Source organism: Natator depressus, chromosome 2, assembly GCF_965152275.1.
Source record: "Natator depressus isolate rNatDep1 chromosome 2, rNatDep2.hap1, whole genome shotgun sequence".
Taxonomy (NCBI): Eukaryota; Metazoa; Chordata; order Testudines; family Cheloniidae; genus Natator; species Natator depressus.
In genome coordinates, this window is record NC_134235.1 from 258,271,266 (window position 1) to 258,287,920 (window position 16,655).

General features: G+C 48.5%; 1 protein-coding gene across 1 annotated transcript in view; it reads right to left on the minus strand.

Annotated features, from left to right (window-relative positions):
• Positions 1-14,479, minus strand: part of MYL3 (myosin light chain 3) — a 41,119-nt gene extending 26,640 nt beyond the window's left edge. The window contains exon 1 of the mRNA XM_074946445.1: positions 14,206-14,479. Coding sequence (XP_074802546.1) covers positions 14,206-14,337 — 132 coding nt within the window. The 5' untranslated portion in view covers positions 14,338-14,479. The remainder of the gene's footprint in view (positions 1-14,205) is intronic.
• Positions 14,480-16,655: the final 2,176 nt, after the last annotated feature.

Consider the following 16,655-nt stretch of genomic DNA (forward strand, 5'->3'; position numbering starts at 1 on the left):
GGTGGGTTGCATCAAGGAATCCCAGGTGGCCTTTGAGTCCCACGTGGATAAAATTGAGAACCTCTGCTCTATAGCCCAGCATTTCTGTCATGGGATGTCACAGTTACAACACTATGAACCTGCAGTAGTAACCCCACAACCCACAACAAAGCAACACAAACAGCATTGTCACAGTTTCAGGGTAACTGCACCCTTGTTCCCTTCCATGGTCCACTCCAACAGTCTCAAGTCTGGCGTCAGGCCCCCAGATATGGTGTCTTTGGGCAGGGACAGAGTGGCTCCTTTCTAACCATGCATTTTAAGTCTTCACAGCCTCCTGCCATGTACTGTGATACCCCCAGTGAGCCAGTCTACCCTATAAGCCAGCACCTGTGCGTTGCTTTCTCTCTGAGACCAACAGTGACCACACAGCTCTTCCAAAGCAAAGTACATTTATTCTTAGGGCAAAAGCATCACAGAGAAAACATATAAAACAATAAAAGGGTTTAAATGTGCACTAAATGTACCAGGAATTGCTCATCTTTTGCAGTAGGCCAATGTCCCTTCCACCTCTTCAACAAGGGTTGGGGCCTCCCCGTGGACAGAAGGGCCTGGCCCTTCACTGAATCAAAATGAAGCTCCTGGATCTGTTTAAACTCAACCTTTTGTACCAAAAGCCCTCTCTTTGTCTCTTGGTCTCTGGAAAAGAGATGAAATCAGTACCTTGCCCTGACCTGACAGTCAAGCTTTATAGACAGGCTTAGGTTTTTCATTAATCGCCCCATAGTGATTCCGGGAACCCCCAGATACACCTCACCTGTATTGATACCAAAGTCTATGAGTATTATACAACTTATGTTGCCTGGTCCATCTCAATATAATGGCTTTTTGAGATTTTCATGCTTTCAATGTCAAATACAACAAGGTTCCCAAAGATACTGACTGTGCTTGCAATATCTGTCACAATCATAGAATCAAAGGACTGGAAGGAATCTTGAGAAGTCATCTAGTCCAGTCCCTTGTACTCAGGGCAGGACTAAGTATTATCTAGACATACTCTTACAGGTATTTGTCTAACCTACTCGTGACCCTGTGACACTGTGGTGAAAATCCCACAGCGCCATCATTATGGTTATAACCGGCATGCTGTGGCATGCCATAACGGTTTTAGTTAGGCATGCAACAACTCATTTGCATGCCGTAGGCGGTCCAAAATGGAGTCCTCCATATGGCGTGGACAGAGACCACTCGTCAGGTTATAAACTAGACACACCTATTGGGGTGTTTCGTCCCCCGTCTGGTATTGAGACAAAACCGGAGGTGGTTTTGTCCGGTATGGGACAGGGGACACCATAATGGAGAGCGCGCCACTCTGCCCCTGCTGGCGTGACCTCACACACACCGTACATGCGAGGTCATGCTGGTGGGGGCGGCGCAGTGAGCGCTTCAAAATGGCATCCCCCAGGAGGCATGACCTCACATGCACCATGCGTATGAGGTCACACGGAGGGGGGGGCGGGGTCACACTAGCGGGGGCAGGTTCATATCATTCCTGAAAGTGCCAGTATGTCCTGTATTCCGGGAATGTGTGAGTGGCCACCCAAGTGGCCTGACCATGCGCCTCTGGTGTGTGAGGTCATGCTGTGCCGAGGTTGGTTCTACAAAATGGCGCCCTCCATGGGGGCCAAATGGAATTGTGCCGTGGGCCAGATCTGGCCAGCGGGCCACCAGTTGGACAGCAGCCAGCCAGTCGGGCATGGTTTCCTGGCATACACTAATGCCTCGCCACCGCCATCCTGGCCCCACCAGTCTGACTTCCTGATGCTGCAGTGAAGGCCTCCTGATATCGTGACACAAATGTCCCAACAGTGCAACCTACACTGGAATGGTGCAACGTGCCCCTGAGGATCCATGCTCCTTGTAGGTTGAATCAGTGCCTTTGCACTCGACAGTATTAAAATTCCAGCAGGGTAAATCATAGCTAGCCAGCTAGAAATGTCAACTGCCTGGTGTCCTGTGTAACCGCGTCCCTGAATAACTAGGGTCACTCCGGCTCTTCCAAAGCTGCGATAAAGAATTGGCACGAGAGAGAAAGCTCTGGTTTTGTTTCAGAGTTGGCAGTCAACCGGCGTGCCTCTCCCGAAATAATCATCCTGGAATTCAGCCATGGTCTTTAATGGGCCAAACTGATCCCCTGAGCAAATCATCGCATCAATGGATCTGCCCCCGGGGCACAATTGGACCCATTACTGTAATTTATTATTGTCCTACAGAGGACACTCTTCATTGCAAACTGACAAATATTGTGTTCTGAGTTTTCTTGGTAATCCCAACTGTTCTAGACACTTAGTCTGGATCGAGGAGTTTACTAAAAAAATGGGAAGCTCAGACGAAGTTTGCTGGTCGGTATTGTTGGAAATGTCAAAATTGTGATGCCCTTTTCCAGCAACATTTCAAATTATAAAAAGGGAGGAGGATCAAAAATTCTGCTGAACTAGACGTGGGTCGCAGCTGCAGAGCTGAACCCAGATCCAAACCTTTCCACAGCTCGGGGTGCTTGGATCCAGGTATTTGGTTCAGCGCAGTTGAGCATCCAGGTTTGAAGGTTGGAGCCAGATGAGTGTGTTCAAATTTTGGCAGTGTTAATGAGGTGTGAACCATGACTGTGTGGTCCAAGCTGGGAATTAGGGGGCTGTTTAGTTAATCTGGGAGTTAGAAGCCAGAGAGAACTACACAGTTTGTCTAGGTCCAACAGCCTCATAAAGAATGCCCATTGCATTCGTACAGCTGAGTCTGTCCTTTTCTACCTCAAAGGACGCAAATCATTCAGATGAATGGACTGTGGTTCAAAATCTTGGGAAATCCACTCTGGCCAAGTTTGGACCCTAAACCAAGTGAATATTCTGCAATTTTTGCCTGTATTTTTCTTTCAGTTTGGGCTCAAACCTGTAATTCAAAATGAAACTCAGGGGGAGGAAGTGTCCAAATCCAGACCGATCCAAGCCCCAAAATTCCTGCTGATAGGAAACCTGAGACTTTCACCACCCCTAGCCATAAACCCTGAGGGGGTTTGCAACTCAAGTCTGTTTCCTTACCAATGTTTTTTCCCCACATCCATCGTACATGTGCAAGTTTACTATTGTAAGGTCGCTTCTAAGCACAGTTGTGTCTTTATAGGGTTCTCTTTGTAGGGCATGGATCAGCATTCACTTTGCACTCCCCATCAGTCCCCAGCCAGGGGAAGCTAATGATCCAACCAGCGGACCAAATTCGGTGATGAATCTTGGTCACCTGCCACCTGAGGCATGTGGCGCAGACGCTAAGAAGGAGGGTTCTCTCTAGACATTGTTTTGTTATGGGAGGGTTGCACACAGGCACTGTTTTGTTACCAAAGGGTCAGTAATAAGCACTGCTTTGGTGTCCTAGGGCCGGTCGTAGGCACGGCTCTGTTATGATAGCGTTGTCTGTGAGCGTCTGATGGATGGTGGCGTTAATATGTGACTCTCCGGACATGCTCATGCACATCCGTGCTTGCAGGCTCGGCTGGCCGTCTCCGGGGAGAGATCAAGAACTGAACGCCATCGTCACGTCCGGGCGCCATCCCTCCCTGCACATCAGTGGGGTGATGTGGGGGAGAGCTCGCCCATGCTGCACCTGCTTTAGGGCTGGAGAGAGGCCTTCACTCTCCAAGGAGGTCATGCCGCCACCTCCCTCCAGCTCTGTATTTATGTGCCATTAGCACCCCGCCCAAAGAGCAGCCAGCACCAAGGGGTGGGAGACATAAAGGGCCATATCCTCGGCAGGCGTAAACCAGCACATCTCCATTGAAATCAATGGACCATATCCACAGTTGGTGTAAATCAGCACATCTCCTTTGACATCAGTGGGCCATATCCTCAGCTGGTGTAAATCAGCACAGCTCCATTTACATCAGTGGGCCATATCCTCAGTTGGTGCAAATCAGTACAGCTCCAATGAAATCAATGAGCCAGAGCCTCAGCTGGTGTAATTAGCACAGCTCTATTGAAATCAGAGGGTCATATCATCAGCTGGTGTAAATCAGTACAGCACCATTGAAATCAATGGGCCAGAGCCTCAGCTGGTGTAAATCAGCACATCTGCATTGAGATCAATGGACTGTATGATCTGCTGGTGTAAATCAGTGTAGCTTCATTAGACTCAATAGGCTGGCTTCTCAGGTGGTGTAAATCAGCCTGGCTCCACTAAAGCTAATGAGCCAAATCTGCAGATGGTGAAAATGGGTGTAGTTCCCTTGAAGTCAGTAGCTCCTGGACATGGACAGATTGTGTGAATTCAAGAGCTCTATGCTGCTTTTCACCAGCCGAGGCTCTGGTCCTGAGTGTAGCGAGATGCCACAAGTAAATGCATCTGAATCTTCCTCGGGCACTATTATTAGCAGTGATAACACCCGGCTCCCTGTACGTGACCATTCGGTACATGATTCTAGGAAGCAGCCATCTCATCTAGGAGAACTTGGCTCCTGGATGACCACATACCTTTGACATAACTTAATGCTTTCAGTTTAAATTTAGTTCCTCTGATGCCCCCCTCCTCCCTTACCACTCCTTGTGATTTGGAGTACAGGCCAGACAGAGAGATCAGGGAACAATGCCTTATAAGATGTCTGCCTGCAGCGGGAGATGAAATTACACTCGGGAAGGGATTTTGCTCAGGAACAATTCTAGCACGGGCTTGTGGTTGCACTGTCCCTCTGGCCATATCGCTTCCCTTTCCTTTCCCAGGTTTCTTTCCAAGCCTTGAAACCTGCCAGTGTTAAAAAAAAAGGATAGGATTGCTGAGTGTGCTGCCTGGCTCTAGCCCAGACTTGTAGCATGACCTTGGGCATGTTTCTTGACTTCTCTTGGCCTCCAGTCCCGGCCTGTCGGATAGGAGTAATACCTCTCTAGCTCTCCTTCGAGTGTTCATTCCCCTGCTATTGCAGGGTCCTCATGCATGGGTGCAGCTTGGCCCCTCCTGTTTTCCGCCTGTGGCACATAATAATCTAGTCTCCTGTGGGTCTCATTTCCATTGCTGGGTTTCGTGTGCAGGGGCCAGGTGATGTTGGTGGCCCATGACATACAGGGCATCTGACTGGATGGTCTGGTGGGCCCTTCTGGACTTAAACTCGATGGCTATGACATAGTGCTAACCATAGGAGGAGGCAGTGGGCCCAGTGACTAGACCACTGACCTGGGATACCAGAGATCTGGGTTCTGCTGCTGGGTGACCTTAGGCAAGTCCCGTCCCGTCCCCCCGTGACTCAGTTTCCCCATCTGTAAAACAGGGTAATGCTACAGAGAGCTTTGAGATCTACTGATGAAAAGCCGGCATTGGTACTATCCCCATTTTACACATGGGGAACTGAAGCAGAGAGAGGCTAAGTGACGTGTCCAAGGTCAGAAAGAAAGTCTGTGGCAGAGTCAGGACTTGAATTCACATCTCGGCCTACTGTCCCAACTGACAGCCATTCTTTGTCCATATACTAATACCTCCATTGTCTGGCTGGTCTACTTAGATTGTAAACTCTTGGGGTCAGGAGCTGTCTCTTACTGAGGGCTCAGTTGTGAACCCAACTAAATACCTGCACCGGGAAATCAAAGGGCATAAGAAAGGAGCCCTTTTAAGCCCATGTATATCTACCTGCATTGCCACAGCTTGGAAGGAGATAGCAGCCAATGGTAGGCAGGGAGTGGGTGGACCCTAGGCTCTGACCCCCTAATGCGGGGCCAATAAGCTGTGCCAAGAAAGGAACTGGTATATGGTACTCTCCGAGTCACATTTCAGTCCCTTTAGGTTTTACTAGTTTATGGGTGAAATAAATACTCCATGCCTACTTGCATAATGACAGGTCTCAGAGTAGCAGCCGTGTTAGTCTGTATTTGCAAAAAGAAAAGGAGGACTTGTGGCACCTTAGAGGCTAACAAATTTATTTGAGCTCAAATAAATTTGTTAGTCTCTAAGGTGCCACAAGTACTCCTTTTCTCCATGCCTACAGTTTGGCTTTTGAGTCACTTGGGAAAAGTTTAGCACTTTGGCTCCAGCATCCTGCATGTATTTAGTTGTGCATTTAACTTAAATTTAATAGAACAGTTATTGCACATTAAACAAATAGTGATTAAAACCACATTTATTGAGGTTTAGCAGCTATGTGAGAAATGCAGATCTTATTACAGAGTTGCTTGGTCTCCAGAGTGTGCTTTTAATAACTCCCTGCTCATCAAGACACATTGTGGCTGGGTTTTAAAAAGAATCGATACGGGAGGACCAAGATCTGGGAGGGCTAGTGGATAGGGCACTGGACTGGGAAACAGGAGACCTTGGTAAAATTCACAGATCAGGTAAAAATTGCCCGTGTGACCTGAGGTAAGATGCTTAAGCTCCTCTGTTCCTCCATTCCTTATCTGTGAAATGGGGGTAAAACTTCCCTACACTTGTAATGATTGTGAAGTGCTCAGATACTACAGTGATGAGGTGAGATAAACATGCAACTAGAGAGCAAATAAGATACTTTGTTGGTGTAAATCAGGAAAGCTTCACTACCAAGGTATACTAGCTGAAGCACAGCGCTCGTCCCCAATCTTCTGACTGGTACCAATAACATTTGTAACTATGCAGACTATGGTAACAAAGATAATACTAAACAACCCTCATGCTTCAAAGCACCATCGACTTGCCTGTGAGAGTCAGGAAGGCATTCTACTCTATTCCCCAAGCCCCAAGCACATTGATGACTAGAGCCAACAGGCTGTATTCTCAGCTAGTGTGAAGCAGGGTAGCTCCATTGAAATTAATGGCCATATCCTCAGCTAGTGTAAACCAGTGTAGCGCCATTGAAATCGGTAGGCTGGATTTTCAGATAGTATCGCTTCTCTGAAGATAATCAGCCTCCAATTGACTTCAATAAGAGCTGGATTGAGCCATGGATTCACACCAGGTCCTTTGCAGGAGCAGATTCTGAGCATTATTAGACACGGGTTGTCATTAGATTAATTACACCAGTGTCTTGGTCCGGACACAGCTCTATCCCTGCGTTCCTGCTTTACTGAACATTCCTGTTATGACTAGACCCTTAAAAGCCACAGACCTCACCTGGCTGACACCACCTTGGCAATGCAGGGGTAGCAATCTCAGCACATCCTGATTGAGCTCAGACAACGACTTTAAAGCAAACCCCCCCAAAAAGATTTACAAACATCTATAATGCTGATACTTAGAGCTGTGCTAAACTATTGTACCAAACTGAGATGCCAGGTGAGACTCTAAATTCAAGCCAGAAACTATGATGATGAGAATCACATAAGTATGAGAGAGGAAGAGAGAGAGAGAGATGGGTACCTATGGAGATGATAGATAATTAGGTGGATAGATGGACATGTATGCATGGGGATAGATGGATGGACAGGTATGCTTAGGGATAGAGAGAGAGAGAGAGATGGTTTTGGCTGGTTTTATGGTAGTTTGTGCCAGGAGATGCACAATGCCAAGTTCAGTTTTAAGCAACCCAGGGTCTACTTTCAAAGAGCCCCCAGCTTGAGTTTTGAATGTACTCTGAGTTTCCTGTGGTTCCATAACCTGGACTGAATTAGTGTAAACGGTGAAAAACATGTGACACTTGAAGGGGTCCCAACGGTGGCTCTAATCTCCTGGGTCCAATACAGTTCCTTAACCACAAACCCTTTCTTCCTCTTGACTTTCTGATCCCTCGATCTGCCCTTGTGTATCTAACCTGGCAGCTCTGTCCCTATCTCCCCATCACTATCTTTCAAAACCAGTCCTTTCCGGGAATACCCCTCAACACTGGGCCTGTTTGTGCTCCAAGAGCTGGAGCAAGTTATGGTGACTCAAGCCCCATCTCTACTTACAAGGAAAGGGTTCGATCCTGCACCCTTTCCTTACATGAGTAACCCCCAAGGAACTGTCAGGTCCAGCCAGTGCTACTGCATACATTTGTTTCCTAGAGTCCAAATACCACCCGCCACGTCAGATAGCGACCAACTCCTGCAGAATTAGTTGCCAGATTCAAGTCAACCCAAGCCAGCTGCTCAGAAGGGAGAGAGGGGGAAAAATGTGCTTTCTCCGATGATTAAAAGCCTGCCCCGCAGTGCCCAGCCTGACGGAGGACGGTCTGTACCTCTGGCTTTACAGGCGCTGTGATAAATAAAGAGCAAAGCTGCCTTTAGAACTGTACTCTGACTTTCTGGTGTTTCAATTATCTTTGCTGCTGGGATCCATCCACAAGCGCCAGAGTAAATTACTAATAGGGTATTCTGAGCATGGCATGGGCTGTATTGCCTACATAAAACAGACGCAGTCTTGGCTGCAGGCTCCTGAATGCTGAGGGAAAACTCGCTGGAGGTAATTGAAGACAACAACCCTTTGCAGCAGAGGAGGCTTGTGAGAGGAAACAGAGATTGTGTTGACAGGCCAGATCTGGATTCCTCTTGCTGAGATGCCCCCTCCCTGGGTGTACGCGCTGTGTGTAACATCACACTTTCCTGCCTCCTGTTACAGAAAGGGGACACAACCGGGGGCAGGGGGGGAGGGGGAAGAAAGACCCTTCCATTTATAGAAGACAAGAGCAGAGGGGAGGCAGACCTCAGCTGTGGTGTATGCCGAGGGTGGCTGCTGGACCCTGATAGAACACTGCTCGAGCCAAAGCCCATTGAAATCAGAGCGAAAACTTCAGTGAACTTTGGATCAGGTGCTTTGCCCAGGCCAAAACGTCAGTAAAGACTGCTACTCAAAGACTGCTGCTCACAGATTGCGACTCAAATTTCTTTTTGCTCAAACTCCTCAGGGAAAAAAAATCACTTACAGGCAGAGGAAATAAAATTTCAGCCTAACAGGTGATCACTGAAACGTACAAGTGCGTGAGCAGAGGGGGCCGTAAGGGAAACTGTTCTGCAAGTATAAATCCACTGGGCAGCACTGGGCACCAGTAATAATAATGGGGGTGATGATTAAAAATATATTTCCTAAGAAAGAAAGAAAGAAAGAAAGAAAGAAAGAAAGAAAGAAAGGCCAGACTGTAGCTAACCTCTGGAGACTATAAGAAGTTTCCACCTCCTTCTTGGGCCAGAGCAAGCCAGAACCCCAATGAGATTCATGTCTTCTGGCATCCTGAAAGATGCCATGTGCCCCAAGGTGGGTGAGGCCATGGCTCTACCTTTTGCCTAGCCAGAAGCATAATTTCTACCTCTTCAAGGATGACCGAGCCAGTGCCCATGGCATATCCAAGGCAAATCCCTTCTGAGTCAGGATTTTGGTTGCTACACCCCTCCTGACATTACACAGAGCACCATATAGCCCGTGCAATGGGACTGCGGGAGCAGAGAGGGTGTCTAATTCATGCACTGTTATAACATCATGGAAAAAGTGACACAAATTTGACCAATTTTCCAGCTTTTCCCAGTGAGGAAATACACAGAGATTGGGTCACTTCCTTTTTTTCTTTCCCTCCTGGCCCACAAACTCTTTAAAGAGACGTGCAGGATTCTTCCAGGAGGGAGGAACATGGTTTATGTTCGAGGCCCTGGCTCAGCAAAGTATTGAAGCGCGTGCCCAACTCCAAGCACGTGAGTTGTCCCATTGAGCAAGATTGCTCAAGTGATTCTGGGTGCCCATCTTGCGATGCCAGAAAGGGCCCTAATTCTCAGAACATGCTGAGCAATCATCCTCTGAACCTCACCCTCTGCTGAGGTTCTGGCCCACCATTTGGTAATGATTTAAAGTTATCAGTTGATGGCTGTTGAGTGACTGATATGAGCAGAGCTGGTGGGTCTCAAGCCATCTCTTGTGGGTTCATGTCCCATAAGCAACCTTCTCACCTGGCGCTAACTGATCTCGTCTAAGGAGGGTTCAGCACAGATGCCAAAGAACGACAGCGGATGGAGAATGTATGCAGTGTAGTTGTAGCCATGTTGGTCCTATAGATGAATAAAATTCAGTTCTCCTCTCACTCTAGGGAGGACCACGTGGATCAGGGTTAAGGCATGGTAATGGACAGGGTGGAAGAAGCCAGCACTTTTGCTGCCCATGCTGCTCCGTGGAGACAGGGCTCCAGATCCCAGGGCCGCCAATCTGCCAGCTTTCGCCAGCCTACTGAGACTTCAGGAATCTGTCTGTGCCAGGACATCCCAATCTTACTTCCAACAGGTGGATTTTCTCCTGGAAACAGAAGCCCCTTTTGCATTTTCTTATGCAATCAGTCCATTCCCCTTTTCAAACGAGCCCCATTCCTCAGCCCCATACACCTGTCACTGGCCATTTAGGATTCTAACTGTGGCAGACTTTCATGTGCCAACATACAAAACACAGAACTACCCTCACAGGTTGAAATCCTCTCGTGTCCCCTATGCACGCACGACCCCCATGCCCTTCCCGCTTCTTGTCCATCTGAGTCTGCCTCTCCTCCACTACCCTGCCAGGGCACAACACGGGGTCTCTGAATGCTCTCCGTGCCTGTGAACTGAACCCATGCCTCTGAGAATGGGTAGGGAACTCATCTTCCCTGTCGCCCACTGCAGAACCAGCTTCACTCCCTCATGGCTGCAGCAGTCCCGGAGCCTTAAAATCCTTCCTTTCCTGCCAAAAGAGGAAGGGAGCTTTGTAACCAGAAACTCAAGGTTATACCAAGGTGTGCAATCTGCAGGGCAAGAAAACCCTGCAGGAGAGGTGGGCTTTCAAGGTTCTAGGACAGTAGGCGCCCAACGAAAATAAACCATGCCCATCCCGTCTCCAAGACACGTACATTCGTGAATATTGTTACGATGGGCAGGTGGAATGGAGACATCTGCCCAAGCTTCTGTAATGGTGATCATTAGCCCAGCCCTTCTAGCTCCCTGCATAGACCTAGTTGGTGTTGGTCCTGCTTTGAGCAGGGGGTTGGACTAGATGACCTCCTGAGGTCTCTTCCAACCCTAATCTTCTATGATTCTCTGACCTACTCCTCTTGGTCTTTGGACTCCAAACCCCCTGGACTCTCCACCACTCTGGGGCCAAATCCTGCCTCAATTTATGCCCTGTGCAATCCATGGGAGCAGAATGCAGGACAAAATTTGGCACCCTGCAACATTATAAGCACGCTACGGGGAGTGAAGGTAGTTTGCACTGTGTGTATAAAGAACCCAATGTTCTGGCTCCAGAACATCTGAAGGACAATTCATCCCTCAGGGGAGGGAGGCTCGGGTGCAGATTTATCAATGCCAAAAGTCTGTGCAGAAAGTTCACGATATTGGTCACAATGAGACAAAATCCAGGGAAGGGCTTATGTTTTCCATGGGCCCAGTCCACTGCCCACTAAAGTACACAGAAACCTTTCCGCTGACTTCAATGTGCTTTGGATCCCATCCGATGTCCTTTACCGTACCACAGTGTCAGACCCAATCCTGTGCTCCCATCCACCACTGCAGCTCCTGAATCACTCCACTGACTTAAATGGAGTTACTCCAGATTTTCACTAATGGAACAGAGACAAGAATATAGGGCCTGATCCTGAACCCATTAAAGTCAATGGCTTTAAAGTCCCATTCATTTCTGGAGTGCAAGATCAGGCTTTTAATCCATTATTTATTAAGATAGAAGCTAGAGGTAGAAAAGACCATTTATCTCCGGCCCCAAGAAGCAGAGTAGCTACACTCCCTGTGTGCATTTACTAACGTTTAGCCAGTCTTGTTTTAAATGTGTCAAGTAATGGCTTTCAGTCAGTTCCCACGGAGACCATCCCACAGACTGATAGATCTCACCCCTGGGAAGTTTTTACACTTCCCCACCAAAAAAATGGCCCTTTTTCCTTTTATGAAAAATGTTGTATTTGAAAATTCTGGTCTAGGAGGATGGAAAATCATTCCGCTGGCGGAAAAGTGCAGCGTATTTATTTTAAAATGAAAAATCTGCCCACTTGGAAAACTAGTGGCGTGAAACTGTGTTCAGACGTTTTGAAAAGCTGGTGAATTTAAAAGATATAGATATATTTTGACCCGCTCTAGAATGGACTGATGCCCATCTCTCTAGCCTACTAATATGGCTCTCATTACTACAGAATGTGAGCGCCTTACAGCCTTTAATGTATTGATGCTCAGAATGCACCATGAGGTAGGGTGGTGCTGTTATCCCCATTGTACAGATGGAGAACTGAGGCACAAAGAGGCTAAGTGACTTGTTCAAGGTCCCTCAGGAAATCTGTGGCAGAGCATGGACTGGAACCTACCCCTCCCAAGTCCTAGGCTAGACCCATAACCACCATCATTAGAGTCCTTTTATGCCTGTTTGTTCTCTCTCTTACTAGGATGCTACAGTTCTCCTCTTGCTGGTCCGCCGTTTGCAGACCGTTACGTCTGGGGCCCTTGCTATGTGAAAGAAACCAGAGGAGGTCCCAGCCCAGCTCTTCCTTTCTCAGAAACCCTCAGCTGAAATATGGGGTCACAATCTCTCCAGGGTAGCAAAGCACCCGCCATGTTCTGCTACTCTGCCTGTGGGCCAAGTTGCTCTGAGCTGAACAAGCACCCCACGTCGGCAGCAGCATGACACATTCATGTCCTCTGGCGTTCCCCGGCTCCTTTATTTGCCTTGACTTTTTAACTAGCAGGAAAAGCTGCTGGAGGTGTTGCTCCCCTCCCCGCCCCTCCACATCTGATAGTTAATCAGTGTCTCTTCAGAGAAGCCGGGCCAGATCCTCAGGTGGTGTAAATCAGCATGGCTCCATTGACCAGTCAAACTATGCCAACGTGCAACAGCTGAGAGTCTGGCCTTTGTACACCAGCTGGGGATCTGACTCCATTCATTCAAGGGAGTGACACCAATTTGCACCAGCTGAGAGGCTGTTCCACCGCAGGTTTTTTGGCCCCCTCTCCCTGGAATTACCCATTTTCTCACTGATGCCTTAAAATCTTCTGCTCGTCCTAAATGGAAACAGTCCTCGGGACACTTCCCAAGCAAGAAGTTGGATCATTATTAAAGCAATGGGCCAGATCCTCAGCTGTTGCACCTTGGCATCGTTTTAAACCAGTCAGTGGAAATATTCTGATTTACACCACCTGACGATCTGGCTCAGGTCCCCACAAGAGTTCGCTGCATGAATTGCCACGGTGGGTCCTTCATTTCCTAGCTCAAAAGCAAACCCTTTGCAAAAGGCAGACAGACCTGCTGTTTGCAAAAGGCAGACAGACCTGCTACTGCCTGGTGGCCTCCATCTGTTGCGTAGCCTTTAACGCGCCAACGGTGTGAGAAAGTGCTTCCTAAAGACATCTGTGGGGCTTCTGGATTTCAATCCAGTCCAGAAAGAGCGAAGGGTAAATGTAGCTGCCCTGCCTTCAAATCTTTATTTCTTTCATTAAGTTTGTATGAACCAACAGGGCAAACCCTCCAGTAATTCATCTCTGATACTGACATTTGGATGCATTCTTGCTCTCTTTCTCAGTCTGGGCCAGATGCTCAGCTGATGTCACAGCCACAGCTGAAGTCAATGCAGCGACACCGATTTACACCAGCTGAACATCTGGCCCTCTCTGTGCTATATAGGAAAGGAAATACACACAAACACAGGCATATGAACACGACTTAACCAAATACTCAAGGGCTCAACAGGATCAGCTGTGTAACAGAGCGGATCTAAGAAAGGTAGAATGGAATGAGGCTCATTGCACTTGGTTATCCTTTGGGGCAGTCCCTTAAGGCAGCAGGATGCTCAGTATGCATGGACTTTCGCCCGGCTTTCTCTCTGCATACCTAGCATACGTGCACACTGAGGCTTCATATGCCACTGTGTTGTGCTCCTCTTAGAAACTGTGGGGTGGATTTGCTCACTTGCTTTAAGGCAAACAAGTATTTCTTATTGGCATGGAAAACCTTGCAGCATTAGATTTCCCATCCCCGTGTGGAAAGGCGGAAGGGGAGGGATTTGCCTCTAACCGGGGGCAAGAGGATCTAACGTATCCCTTGTCAAATGGAATTCAGCCCTCAGCTTTTCTCTTGGGAAAAGAGAAGCCCCTGGGAGTTCGATTATATTGCTCAACTGCAGATTTGACTCCAAGAGCTGGCCCGAGGGCACAGTCCCTCTGCTGCCCACCTCCCGCAGCAGGATCTGGCCAAGTGACAAAGAGTAGCTCCAGATAGGCTCGGCCCTAACCTCATAATGCACAGAAGGCAACAGCCCTGCTCCAAACAGCCCTGGCCATGCCTCCTGCAGTAGGTTGAAAAGATACCTACTTTGATGTTAGCTGGGTCAAACAGGACTTCCTTGGGGGTCTCCGGCTCTGGTGGTGGTGCTGGCTTAGGTGCTGCCTTCGGTTCCTCTTTCTTTGGTTCGGGCTTCTTTGGGTCAGGCTTCTTGGGGGGCATGCTGCTTTTTCGACTGTTTCACAAAGAGGGAAAAAAAGAGAGAGGGAGAGAGAGACAGAGTAGGGGTGGCTGCTCAAGGATAAAGCAGAGCACAAGTCACTCCTCCAGCAGAGGTCTTTATCCCTGCCGGTCCCTTAATGTCACACATTGTGTCATTCACCCAGCCCATCACATGCCAGGGCCCACAATAGGGGCACTGCTATAAAAGGACAAGACATTTACCCTGCTATTTTAGAGCAGTCCGTTATGGCATTGTTATGAATTAGCACTGAAATGGAAAGAGAGTTTGGGGATTTTAGGCATGAGGTTGGAGCTTGATCAAATTTTTCTGGGGTGTGTGTATAGGGGAGGGGGGAGTGGATTACACTGCAGGTTCCCATCTCTTTGTTCTGTGTCCAGTGGACTCTTTAAAGCTCACCTGTTTCTGAGTGACCAGCTCTGCTAGAAGTGATGGAGCTCTGTGCCTTTGCTACAGTATTGAGTTGATTGTCAGTAAAAGCCCTGGTCTACACTGGGGGGAGGATCAATCTAAGTTATGCAACTTCAGCTACGTGAATAACGTAGCTGAAGTCGACGTACTTAGATCGACTTACCGGGGTGTCTTCTCCGCAGTGAGTCGACTGCTGTCGCTCCCCCGTCGACTCTGCCTGCACCTCTCGCAGCGGTGGAGTACAGGCGTCGACGGGAGAGCGCTCAGGGGCTGATAGACGCAATAAATCGACCCCCGCTGGATCGATCGCTGCCCACCGATCCGGCGGGTAGTGTTGACATACCCTTAGTTCCCATCTGAGACAAGAACGGTCTCAATTTTAGATGTCAGCTCTCTGATTCCTAAGAGAGGATAAGGCACAACGGGTCTGTCCACACGGCAGTTAGGCACCCGTGGGCCAGCTGATTTGGGCTTGGGCTGCTTAATTGCAATGCAGACATTGGGCTAGGGCTGCAGCCTGAATTCTGGGACCCTCCCACCCTGCTGGGACCTAGAGGCAGGACTCCAGCCCAACCCTGAACGCCTACACTGCAGTTAAACAGCCCCTTAGCCTGAGCCCGAGTCGGCTGGCACGGACCAGCCGCCAGTTTTTAATTGCCGTGTAGACAGACCCTAAGAACCCTGGCACCGTACATACAGTCCTCTCCCAAGGGAAATTAAAGGAGCCAAGGTGGCCGGATACGTAGCCGGCATGGTTTATCCAGCGAAACGCAGCGATGCGCACACACACAAGCATTCACACTCTAGTGCGATACTAAAAGTCTCTATCGAAAGACGGGTTTCACCATCGTGGGTGAGATTTCCGAAACTGCCTTAGGGACTCAACTGATGAATTAAAAACAACAGGAACTGTGTGGCCCAGTGTCCCAGGGAAGCTTGGATAATGTCAGCTTCTGTTCTGATTAAAAAAAAAACTCACCACCATCAACGTAGGGACTAGGGCAGCCTGACCGTTTTTCAAGCATCCCTAGAAATGATGCAACTTCCCCAGTTCAAGATCGACAATGCACTGGGGGTGTCCCCAGTATTTCAGATGAACAACAGTTCCAGCAATATTCTCTTGCCCTCTGTCATTCTTTCTGGGTTAATGCAACATTCGGGGTTCCATCAGGCAAGCCCCTATGGGACCTGCGTTGATTTATGTTTGACGTCCTTGGTAGCTTACGGTCCCCATCCATCTGTCTGTCTCCACCTGTTGTCTCGCTTCTACCTAGATTTTAAACTCTTTGGGCCAGAGACCGTTTTTCTGTCCTGTGTTTGCACAGCGCCTAGCACAATGGGGACCCGGTCCATGACTGGGGCTTGTAGGTGCCCTGGTAGTACAAATGATAAATAATCAAACTGTATTTATTCATGTGTCTTGAAAAATCATGATTGTCCATTATGTGTTGTCCAGCCAGAATTTCCCTCCTGTAAACCAAGGTGGATGTGAAAATAATCCAGACACTTGGTCGGCTTTTCTAGCCTGATGCTCAGCTTCATTCCTTGTTCCACTGGCTAGTCACTGATTTCCAGAGATCTCTAGTGAGCTGTGGATTATTAGACAAGAGGATCATTTTTTTGAAATGTAGCTTCACGTTATCGAACTGGTTCCTACTCCTGATACCTCCTCACCCTCCACCGCTTGTAAGGAAGGTAGAAAGGATGCAAGTTTCTATTTGGCATTTCTGAGGAGGCCAATCCATAGGCCTCAGAATCTGCAGGCGGGTTAGCACACTGAAATGATACGTACCACCAGCCCCTGCCAAACGGAAGGTCACCTGTTCTTCAGCTATCTTAGGCTGAATGCCAACAAGAGCCGCATGCCCGGCTGGCATCTCACATTTCT